The 12301-nt window shown below is 46.7% G+C and overlaps 1 protein-coding gene across 10 annotated transcripts in view; it reads left to right on the forward strand.

Moving 5' to 3' along the window:
• Positions 1-12301, forward strand: part of CRTC1 (CREB regulated transcription coactivator 1) — a 50685-nt gene that overhangs the window by 10257 nt on the left and 28127 nt on the right. For 9 of the 10 annotated variants that reach the window (XM_027664275.1, XM_027664279.1, XM_027664282.1 and 6 more), the window contains exon 2: positions 11045-11161. In XM_027664275.1, the coding sequence (XP_027520076.1) occupies positions 11045-11161 (117 nt within the window). Of the gene's footprint in view, positions 1-8911; positions 9123-11044; positions 11162-12301 lie in introns of those variants that run through there. The other variant, XM_027664280.1, reaches the window with a different exon arrangement.

The raw sequence follows: 12301 nt of genomic DNA on the forward strand, positions 1-12301 counted from the left end.
AAGCCCTCACACTTTGCTAAAGTGTCCCAAAGCCCTCACACTTTGCTGAAGTGTCCCAAAGCCCTCACACTTTGCTAAAGTGTCCCAAAGCCCTCACAATTTGCTAAAGTGTCCTAAAGCCCTCACACTTTGCTAAACAAATGTGGTCCCAAAGGCTTTGGTGCCCCATCCCTGGGAGTGCCCAAGGCCAGGTTGGAGCAACCTGGGCTAGTGGAAGGTGTCCCTGCCCGTGGCAGGGGGTGGAACTGGATTATCATTAAGATCCCTTCCCACCCAAACCATCCCATGATGGTGGGAGCTTGAGGTGGCAGCTGGACTTGTGAGCCTTTATTAACTCATCAGCTAAATCTCTGACAGTGCCTCAGAGTTAATACCTGAAATGTTGCTTTGGTTTGTTTGAAATGCTTGGCCTTTGGTGCTGGTGGAGGTGATATCCAGGAATAAGATCTCCATGAGGGTCTCCACCTGCTTTGCAGAAGCCCCTGTTTATCAACCAGGGATGTTCTGGCCTGATGTCATCGGGACTTTATAAATCACTGAGTTGTAACTGAGTGTTGATAATAACCTTTGTTTGGCAAATTATTTCTCGGGAACTGAAAATTCTCCCCCTTGCACCAGAACAATCCTCTGCAACAAAACAACAACAACAACACACCCCCACCAAAAACGGGTCTTAAATAATGAAGTGGAGGAGGATGAAGTGAGGCAGCTTCAGGCTGCAGTAATAATCCTACAGCACTTTGCAACCCTCGTCTCCAAGTCTTGTGTTTTGCAGGCAGATTTTCTCAGAGTGTGTTTTGCTTCCTTGCCTGGTCTCTCACTTTTCCTGATGATTGGGAAAATATCCTCAGTGATGTCCCTGCTGGGCTCCTCGCTGCTGTTCTTGCCGGGGTCGCTCACGGCACGATGTGTTAACGGCAGATGCAGCTCTGTCAGATGAATTTTCAATTAATTTTGATACCCAGCTATTGCTGTTTATGTGAATATTATTTTCCTTGGACGGCCCTGGTCTCGGAGGGGAGGGAATTTGAGTTGATATCCCGAAATATATGAATTTCCAGGCAGATGGTGAGAGCTCCCAGCTCAGACAGTGGATTGGTGACACGCTGGGGCCTCTTCAGCCCCGTTGCAGAAGCGGCACGTGAAGCTGTGCAGGAGATTTTTTTATTTTCCAGCTCTGGAGCCTTGAAGTGATATTTCAACATCCATAAGCTGGATTAAAGCAATAAAAAAACCTCAGTGGGAGAAGGGAAGACAGGGATTGTTCCACAGACCGACCCCTCACCTTTTTATTCCTTGCAGAGTCTCAGTGTGGATTCCTGGCACCCAGTCAGCAGCCACTGGTTGGAGTGGTGGTACTGGGATTGTACCTGCACTGCCCTGTTCCCCCTCCACTAAGTGAGGGAAGAGGGCCACATAATCCCTTGTTTAATATTTATTTCATATCTTCAATCTTGCACGAGTTTCCAGGAGGCAGCTCCGACTGAAATGTCTTATTGACCTTCTGCTTGTAATTAGATTTTCCTCCGGTGCAGGGAGAGATGGTTGTGCTGAACGAGCCTCCTGCATTCGAAGAATTCGGGCTCTCGTGGCAGATATTTTTTGATACCTGGAGGATTTGTCTGATGCCTCATCTTCAAAGCTGCAGTTTCCTGGAGCTCGTGGCCACTCTCAGTGCAGATTTAGGTGCTCTCTCGTTTACCAATAAACCCCAAAGAGCACCAAACGTGCCCGGCTCGGCTCCCAATTTACGAAACTTGTAGGGTTACATAACTGAATTTTCATTCTTTAGCTAAAAATAAAAAATGGAACATAAAAGCTATTTTTATCTCGCTTAATGAGGGCATCTCTGCTTTTATTTCAGCTTTTCTGAGGCGTTTCAATGGGAGGAATGGGGATGGTTTTAGGAACTTTTGATTGGAGCTGGACGTTGGTTTTCCGTCCATCGAGCAGCAAAGGGGTGCACTGCCTGCTCAGAGTGACTGTTCCCTTTAAAACCACATTGTTAGCTACTAATGATCATGAAAACAAACAGATTTTGGAGGGTGTCACGCTACCCCCTAAATACAACAGAAAGAGTTCTTTGCTTTCCAGATATCAAATAAGAACCGAGCTCCGAGCGCGGGTCCCCCGTGCTGGATTACACCGAATTATCAGCAGCACCCACAGCTCCCTGGGCTGAAATCTTGCAGAAAAGCAAAGGGTGGCACTTGCTGAGCTGCCACGGGCTCGGGTTTGTTTTTCTGAAAGCAGTGAAATCAGGTTTGGTGCCTGTTGTAGCTTTGCTTGGCTCCCTGCCCGGCGATAGAGCACAACTCGGAAGAATAGTCACTATTTTAAGGCTCCAGTTTGCTGTATCCTGTTTTTACTTGCTACTCAGTTGTGACTGTTAAGTTTTAAACAGTAAACCTTTGTTCACCAGAAATAGCAAAGTGTTTTCAAACACGGAGCCACAGCCTGTGCATTGAATTTTGGGTCTTTATGATTAGTACTCGATTTATTTATTCCAATTCTGCAAGGTGGGTTCTCGCCGATGCTTCGCCCTGGGACCCCCAGACAGTTCATGTTAATTAATTTCTGGGAGGAAGTTAAATGCAGTTAGTGTGTGAAGAAGTGCTCAGAATAAAACAGTAAAGACATAAACCAGAAATAAATAATAAAAAAACAACAGCAGCATTAAATGCTGCTCCCTTCTCCCTTCAGCCCTTTTCTTTCTCCGCTAAAATCCGACGTTCTGCTTCGTTTCCTCTGGGGCTTCACAACCATGAAAGGGTTTTTGGGGTTGAGGTGGTTTGTGAGTATGAAGTGTGCGTTGGGGTGTGAGATCTTTGCACTTTCACATGGATTTTGGAGCCCTCTGGGGGGAGGGGGCCGGGCCCGTGTGCGAGTTTTATGACCCCGTTTCCTCGCGGTTTTATGGCCGAGGCATCTGGGGAATTGCTCGCAGCTCCTGCAGGAGAACCTAATGGGGCCTTGGAATTTGTAGATGACTCATAACGGGACAAAACAATCCAGTTAAGTGATTTGAGGTCTTAAATAATCTCTTCAGCAGGAAGGTGAAGAAAACATGAACTCATGAGTAATAATTGGCTCTCTTGGAGTGCTAAAAGTGCAGCGCTCGCGGCTTGGCCGGGCCTCAGATGATTCCTGCTCAGCTTTGCTGATCAATACGTGTCTCAGCTCTTATGAATGAGATTTATTTGCCTGCCCTGTAATGCTTTTAGCAAAGTGTTGTTGTGGTGCAGTTGGGACTCGCTGGGATCCGTGTGGGGTGTCCTGGGCAGGGCCAGGAGTTGGACCCGAGGATCCCGGTGGGTCCCTTCCAACTTGGGAGAAGTTTCCCTGGGGTTGGGTTGTAGCAGTGACCTGTTGCACCTCAGCTCTGGGAGGGGGGGGTCAGGGCTGGCTCAGCTTTTTTGGGTTTGCTTTTCCTCTCATTCTCTGCTCCACGGGCCACCCAAGTGACCGAGGAGGAGCCCGGGAGAGTGGCTGCCCCTCAGAAATGATCCTTGCCTCCCACCCCTCTACTTCATGCCAAAATTCCATGGGTTTAGCCAGTCCCAAGCCAACCTCAGAATAGGAATGCCTTCCTCAGCTGCCCTGCATCATGGTGGAGACTGGGATCAGGACTTACTCCATCATCTCCTTCCTCCTTGTCAAAGCACTGAATATTCAGATTTGCCTCCTTTCAGAGAGGCTTTTTTGCAGCTGCAGGGGCCTCCTGCAGGTGTTCCAGCCTTGGAGAGCTCGGGATTTTCCTGGTAAGTGCCTGGAACTGCAGGATACGAGCAGTGCTATCAGGTAACCTTTCCCTAATCAGATTTATCAAGTCCCAAATCAGCTGCCTGGCTGCCCCCTCGCCTCTGCCTGGCAGTTTTCATTGCTCTTAATGATGAAAAGCCCTTCTTCAGATTCCCAGTTTGTTTTTTTCGTGGCACCTGGAGGGAGCTCCTGTTTCCTTCCCAGCTCTGTGAGATGGAAGAGCAGGATTCTGCTTCCCCCCAGAGCTGGGCCCGTGTGAGCTGGGACACTCCCAGGCTGCAGCAGAATCCCTTTGCCTCTGCTCCTCGGACGTGTCACCTCCCATTTTGGTGTTAATCCCTGAAGTTTTGGAGCAGATTCGGGTGTTTTAACACTCCAGCCCTCGAGCAGTGCATTTGGGAACGTGCTGGAGCATCCTGGTGGAAATCAGGAGCAGGGCTGGCCTCGTGTTTGCTCTGAGGAAGGAGCTGCTCGTGGAGTGTTTCAGCGTGGCAGAAACAAAGCTGTTGCTCTTTTGTGGCTGCTAAATTCCAATGTGTTACAACAGCTTCCTTCCCTAAAAAAAAAAAAGAAACAAAAAAGCTTTTTTTTTTTGGCCTTTTCCTGCATTTTTGTTCTTACTGGCTGCCTTTGGCTGGCCTGAGAGTCCTGTTTGTGTCCTGACAGGGCGATGGGATAATGGAACAAATACTTGAGAGTGACTGAGATGACAGTGGTGCTGATGGAGGAGTAAACAATGATGTAGCAGTTCTGGGCCTTGGGGGTCACGTCCAGTTCATACCATATGTCTACATGTTATTTTTTTTTCTTTTCTGGGGTAATTTTCACTTAGTTTGGAGCAGACATTTGGCTTCCTGTCCTGGCTTGGTTGGCCCTTTCCCTGCGATCTCCATTGCTCCAGGACACCCAGGGGAGGCCAGAAAGTGGTTGGCAGAGGCAACAAGGGAAACTTTTTGCTCGGCACTTGTGTTCCAAACCTCCACTTTTACGAAAATGAAAGCACCACTGACATCCCCCAAAAACCCCTCAAACCGTTGCAAAACGTCCTCTTGCAAAGCTGCTGCTGGAATATTTGAACTCCCCAAGCGAGCCAGGCAGAGCAGCTGCTATCACTGTGGATTATACCTTTCCTCTCAACTTCAGCCTTCATTTCCTCTCCCCGCCTTCCTGGGAGGAACAGCTGTGCTTTTGGATCCTCTGCTGCCCTTGGAGCACGACTTGGAACTGCAGGAAATAAGTGACTTTAGAAATCTGGCTCCAGGGCCTTTCTTCCTGAGTGTGACAGAGGGAGGAGCACGAGGGCTCCTCTCTCTTTATCCCGGGATAAATGAGGCTGTGGAATCTGCCTCCCTTGGCTGGGATGGGTGTGAAGGAGCTGCCTGTGCTCCTTCCATCCCAGAATTTACCCCCTGTGCCACCTTCCCTTCCTCCTTGCCACGAATGGGTGATTATTCCAAAAGAAAAGCCCGGTGTCACTGGGGGAGGAACAGGGATTTCACAGCTCCCTTTTTTTTTATCTCCTCACCTCTGGAATTCCAGAGATTTTTTTATCTCCCTCTGTGCTCAGAATTTGTGTGTTTTATCAGGGAACTCGAACTGCAGCTTCCTGATATTGTGCCTTTTCCTTTGGCAGAGGAGCATTAAATGCCCTGGAAGGCACTGTGGGTTTACACCATAAGGATTATTTCCCCCATTTCAGGGTGTTTTCTGGATTGAAGATAAACTGTTATATACAATCTATACAATCTATACAACAATACACTTATAATTATATAATTATATAATATATATATAATTATATATAATATGCACCTGCTTGGGTGAAAGGGAAAGTATTGATGTTATTACATTGCCCAGTGTTAACTTTTAATGACCTGGAAAATGAAAATAAAAGGGCTCAAGTTGCAAACCCATCTCTTTGTTCATCTCTAGGTGCATGGGAATTTTAATCAGTAAAATGTAAACAGTGGAAGTGTTTTTAATTATTTGCAGTAAATGGTCAAAACCAGGGCAAAACTGTAAAAACAATCAGCATTCACTTATCAGCTGTAAAAGCATTATATAGATTAAATAGTCAGGCATTCCAAAAGTCCTCATTCATCTCCTCTCTGTGAGCAGTAGGATACCTTTAATTCATTTATCACATAGCCCCAAAACTGCATCCTCTGCTTGTGAAACTTGTTCTCTGCTCACAACTTCGTGTCTCCTCATTATTGATCCTCATTTTAAGCCCATCTTTAATAAGATTGAGTCTGAAAACCTGCTGTAATTAATGAACTTGTGGCCAACACTGAGATTTTCCTTTTCCTTGCCTTACTGGGATTCTCTCTCATTGATTTGTGATTCCCTCCTCGTTTAATTAAACAAACCCAGACAGTTTTCATGGTGGTTTAACACATGAGCAGTTATTTTATTGTATATTAATTTTAGGAACTGTTGGAGTGCCCAGCATTTAAAATTCACATTTTACTGCGAACTTTGGAATATTAACAGGGAAGGGTTCACTTGAGGGGAAGGAGGAGCCAAACTCTTGGTTGTCAGAGTTGCTGCTGGACAGTTTTTGGCAACTTAAAGAACTATTTTAAGTGACAGTTACAGGGTTAATGAGGTGATTTGTGGCTCGAGGCTGCCTTACCACTAAATCAAAATTATGTGATTCATTAGGTCCATGTGAAACTCTCTTTTTTTTTTTTTTTAAGGCTCTATTTGCTTTTCTTATCAACGTGAGGATTGTGAGTGGGGAGAGAAGGAAATAATTCCCCAGGGATTCCACCAGTAACTGCCTGGTCTTGAGGGTTTGTTTGACTTGGTGTTTGGTTTCACCCCGCAGAAGGAATCCAGACCAGGGGTTTGGGGGAGGCACAGCTTGGCCTGGGGTGTTTCTGTTCAGTGTAACATCCAAAATTCCCCTCCTGAGATCAGTCCCAACCCATTTCAAAACTCCAGGCATGAGGATCCCCCTCTGTGGGAGCTCGGGGTGAAAACCTCCCTGAGAAATTCCAGGGGGGGGAAGGAAACTTTGAACTGATTTAGAACAAGGGGATTTACCTTTAATGCAACCTCTGAAACTTCCAGTTAATCCTTTAAATGGAATTTAATTCCCAATTAAGCTCGAATAATACTTTTCTAATGTTAATCTGCTCTGGGTGTGCCGAGGGGAGGGGGTTTGGCGAGGGAAAAAGGTGAAATTCAGAAGAAAAAAGCTCGGGGTGGAAACTGCAAGGCAGCAAAAGAACCTTTATCACTGAAATCTGGCTTCCTGTAGTCATCAGATATCTGGGGTTCCATCAAACGGACACTCCACCCTTTCATTGTGAGGATGGGAATCCAATTTGAAAGCATTTTAAAAGAGACATTTGCAGTGGGTTTGGGTTGACTTGACAGCGCTGCCAAATTTTCCACCTGAGTTCTGGCCACGGGTTTTGTAAATTGGCCCAGAATTCCTTTTGTGAAGAACTTCTCCGAGTTGGAAGTGTTGAGAGTTTTTAATAAGTTCTCCCTTTGGTTCCCATCTGCGTGTTTTGGACGCTTAGAAAGGCTGGAGGAAAACTGGGTTTGGATTTAGGGACGTGTTCCTTTCTTGTGTTGGTTTTTTTTATTTTTTTTTTTAATTGTGTGACTTGAATCTCTCCCTACGAACACATCTGTGTGTCCAGCAAACCTGAACCCAAAGGGAAAAAAATCGAGGTGGTTATAGAAATGCTCACATAAAAGATTTTTAATGATTAAATTGGATTTTAAAGAAAGAAAAATAAGGATTTTGAGTAAGAGAAATGCTGGTGGAGGGAGAATTACAGATTCAGTTTGGATCTGTCGTTTGGGAAACATTTTTTCTGAACAAGAAAGCCAAGCAGAAATCAAGTGGTTTAACAAGCAAAAGCTGTTTCCTCACCAAAAGCTTCCTTGGGAAAGGACTGGAATATTTAGCAATATTTTCAGCTGTCAAGGAGCTGTTTTCTTGGCCACATAACCCAGAAATGGCAAAGCTGTAATGCAGAGTCACCGAGTTCTCATGGTTCAAGAAATTAATAAATCTGGAGAACACTTGAGTAATTCCTTATCACCCTCCAGTATCTAAATTCACAGGGAATCCAAGCTGCACTAATTGAATCCGACCCCAGGAGGGAACAGCGGAGTCGTCGGGAGGCTCCTTAACATTTGGAGAGGAACTGGAATTTTGCTGTTCGGAAAAGGCTTTTTTTTGGGTGGATTTTCTTTGAAAATCAACCCCCTCTTAAAACCTCCAGTTGTGCAGTGAGTGGATCCATCTCAGGGGGTGGTTGGAGAGGAGGATGAAGGGTCACTTTAGTCACAGCATCTTGTTTTCCCAGGGGTGGGAAACCCTGGAAAAGTTTGCCCAGGGAAGCTGTGGCCACCCCACCCCTGGGATTGCCCAAGGAGTAACCTCCTCTAGTGAAGGTGGTTGATCTTTAAGGTCCTTCCAACCCAAGCCCTTCTTGGGTGGTGTGATTTCCAGAACTGCTTTTCTCCCTCACATCAAAGCACCACCACGGCGAGATCTGGACTTTCTTTTTTCACTGAGAAAGGCAAACATGAACTGATTTGCCTCCAGGTTTCCTGTCAGAGTGACAGGAGGGGCTCTGTAACATTTAAAAATACCTTTTTATTTATTTATTTTTTTAATTTCTTTTTTCCCCCAGCTCAAAAGCTGCCCAGAAGTTGCTCAGGACACCTCACCCTTGATCTTCCCAGATTGCAGTTGATGGGCTCCAAGAAGTGGCCGAGGGATTGCCCAAGGAGCAACCTCCTCTAGTGAAGGTGGTTGATCTTTAAGGTCCTTCCAACCCAAGCCCTTCTTGGGTGGTGTGATTTCCAGAGCTGCTTTTCTCCCTCACATCAAAGCTCCACCATGGCGAGATCTGGACTTTCTTTTTTCACTGAGAAAGGCAAACACGAACTGATTTGCCTCGAGGTTTCCTGTCAGAGTGACAGGAGGGGCTGTGGAACATTGAAAAATGCCTTTTTTTTTCCTTTTTGTTTTTTTTTTTTCCCCCCAGAAGTTGCTCAGGACACCTCACCCTTGATCTTCCCAGATTGCAAGTGGCAGTTGTTGATGGGCTCCAATAAGCAGCTCCTGGAAGGCAGGAGAGGAGCAAACACAGCTCCCCTCGCCCCGGTGTCGTGATGGATGAGAGCAATAACAGCAATCAGCTCTCTGGGTTCTGGCACACAACCCCCCCAGTGTTTTTGGGAGGGAGAGCTGCTAAAATTGATGGCCCAGCAGAGCCATTTCACGGGCTCCTCTCGGTTCCCCAGCCCTTGTGTTCCCTCATTTCCACGTTAAAGTGCAGCCAGGAAGACAAATGGTCGTGACCTCCCCTGTCCTGGGGCTCTTTGAGGTGGGTACAGAGCGAGGGGAAGCCAAAATATTAAAAAAACATCAAGCCCCCTCCTCCTCCCCGGGTGCCTTTCGGAGCTGCTTGAAAGGAAACCAACACCTGTTGAAACAGTTACTTCAACGTTTGGCCCAAATCCCAAACAAGCCTTCTTTTTGTTATTTTTTGTTTTTTTTTTCCTTCTTTTAACAACAAAAACATATGTAGGGGCCAGGGAAAAAGCACAGCTAGTTCTGATATTGTGCTTTTTGTGCTCTGCAGCTCCGAGCTGGAGGGGCTGTGACTCATTAAGTGAGACCAGCACAGTGTTTCTCTTCCTTCCACGTCTCTCTGGGTTGGATTTGTGTGGCAAATCCACACTAAAATCCACTGAGGGGGGGGGGGCTTTTCCTGCTCCTGAGGTGGGATGTTCCTGAGCCATTTGGGGATACTTCACACTGGGAATGTTTCCTAAGACTTGGGGCTGAGGGGGAAAAGCAGCTCTGAAAAATCACACCAGCCAAGAAGGGGTTGGTTGGGTTGGAAGGACCTTAAGGATTTGCCCTCTTGGGAAGGAAAAAACCCATCAGCCACTTAGTGACTGGTGTCTTGCCTGAATAATTGAGGCTTTTGAGAGCTCCTGGTCAAAGGCTGGACATGATCTTGGGACTCTTTTCCAACCTGAATGATTCTGTGGTCCATGGAGAGGTTTCATCTCCACGAGTCGTCTCCTAAATTGGGGATCAGTTCAGTCCCTCAGTTGGAGCAGAGATCTGAACTGTCTGTGTAGCTGGAAATCGGTGTCTTCCAGGGAAAATTCTGGGAATAAAAGGGTGTTAGAGTTTTCTAGGGAGAGTTTTAACATCAGAGAAGTGTGTGCACTGTTGTCCTCAGGGTGAGCTGGGTTTCTCCTCCTCTACTCCAATATAATATTCCTCCCTGGGAGGGTGGGGAGGCCCTGGTTGCCCCATCCCTGGAAGTGTCCAAGGCCAGGTTGGAGCAGCCTGGGCTGGTGGAAGGTGTTCCCTGCCCAGGGCAGGGGGTTGGAACTCCACAACCTTTAAGATCCTTCCAAGCCAAACCCTTCTGGGATTCTGTGATCCGTGTGTTCACCCCGAAGTGTTGGGATGATGGAAGCAGGCTGGTCCCTTTGTGTCCATCCTGTCAGCACCCCTGAGCACCCTGAGCACCCCTTATGTGAGATCATCTCTGCTGCTTTCATTGGAATTTCTGGAGCTTTGGAAGAGGCATCACTGAGGTTCAGGTTGTGGCAAATTCTGCTTGACCACTGTCAAATTAAACAGACCTTTGGGGTGTTAAATCCCAGGTGTTGAGAGGCCACAGCACAGAACTGAGAGAGGATTTTGTTTCAATATTGGTGCTGCTGAACTAGAAAAAAATGGAGAAATAAAAGATCAATCAAGATTAATACAAAGTCATGGATTTCACTAAGGAGTTTTCAGCCTTTCTGAAGGAAGTGGCAATGAAAGTAGGTTGGTGTGTGAGTAGAAAAGAACCAGTTTTCTCTCTTGCACACTTTTTTTGCACACCAGAATTGTCTACAACCATGGGCAAATATCCTGGGGTGTTTTCAGTGGAGAGGTGACACTCAGGACTGGACACCTGTAACTTAGTGACACTTTGCAGACCAACACCTTCCTTTCCATGTTTCCCTGTCCAGTGAGGAATCCTCGGTGGTTTGTTTTTCCTTTGGGGTTTTCTCTGAAATCCTCTCTTGCCTTTTCCTTGCAGACCTCTCTCTGCCCTTTCTCCAGGGCTTTTCCTGGAGCAAGAAAGCAGAGCAGTGTGGAGGAGGTTTGCCATTCCCTGGGATCCACGCTGGGATCCGGGCTGGTTAGGGATGGTTTCCCTTCTCAGCCCTCGGGGTTGTGTCAGTTCAAACAGTTCCAACCAGATTTTTCCTCCTCCCTTTTTTTTCTTTTCAGCTACAGCTGCAGAAAACCCAATATTTGCAACTGGGACAGAGTCGTGGCCAGTACTACGGGGGGTCTCTGCCAAATGTGAATCAGATTGGAAACAGTGCCATGGATCTGCCCTTCCAGGTGAGTCCAGGGGGGGTTCCTTTGCTTTTGGGGATTCATTCCGTGCCTGGCTGCTGGGTCAGAACCCTCAGCACGACCCCCCCTGGTTCAAGAACTCGTGCTCCTTTGGCAAATTGGGATTGTGGGGATGTTTCTGTGTCAGGTTGGGATGCTTTTGGGGCAGGAATGCTCCGAGTGATGCGATTCCTTTCGTCAGGGAGTATTCAGGGGGTGTTTTTGTTCAGTACCAAATTCCTGATGAAATCTCTGTTAAATTCAAGCAAACTGGAAGGAAATTCAGGTGATGTGGAGCCTGCTGGGTGCTGGGGTGTGGAGGGAGCTGCTGGTGGGGTGTGTGTGTTCCCTGGGAGTGATCCTGGGAGAGGAGGAGAAGGGCAGTGGGACACAAAGTGGGAGCAGAACAGTCACTTTTTTTTTGGGCTGGCTGAGGAGGAAACTTTGAGGTGTCCTGGCTCTTTGTGACTCCAGAGTGACTCCACAAACAGAAAATCATTTAGGTGAATGTTTTTGGACAGGAGGTGTTGTACATGGATCAGGTGGTGGATCCTCTCAGCACTCTGATTTCTATAATTAGTTGATTCAGGGCGCTCAAAATAATTCACATTTCTGCGTCAGTTTTCCTTTTTTGAGCAGTAACAGTTACAGTTCAGCTCACAAGGATGTGGTAAGAAGGAAATCTTGCAGTTTGTGGTTTTCTGATGAAGGGCTGGTTAATAAATGTGGAGAAACTCGCTGACCTGCCTGTTGAAAGAGGTGGAGACAACTGAATTTGGGCAGGTTAAAAGCTTGAACCTTGTGCAGGAGGAGAAGCAAAAACCAATTTTAATCTGGTTGCCTTTTGGGAATGCAGTGGATTGAAGTCCTTGGGGTTACTCCACATCTCTCTCTCCAAGATTTTCCCTTCAGCTCCTTGTTAAGGAGGTTCAGAGTTCCTGTTCCTTTTAAGCAATAGGGTTTCAGTATTTCTGAAATAGTGTTTCAGTGCTTTTTCTGGTGGTTGCTGCATAGACCGTTTTACTCCTGAACTGACAAAGGGAATATCCCCAAATTTCCCAATGGCTGGAGGAGGACACACAGACAAAACTCCAGGGGTTTAGGGATTTTTTTTTCACACACACACACAGAAAAAATACAAAACTC

The sequence above is a fragment of the Corapipo altera genome, unplaced genomic scaffold (assembly GCF_003945725.1).
Source record: "Corapipo altera isolate COAL_440 unplaced genomic scaffold, ASM394572v1 96, whole genome shotgun sequence".
Classification (NCBI taxonomy): domain Eukaryota; kingdom Metazoa; phylum Chordata; class Aves; order Passeriformes; family Pipridae; genus Corapipo; species Corapipo altera.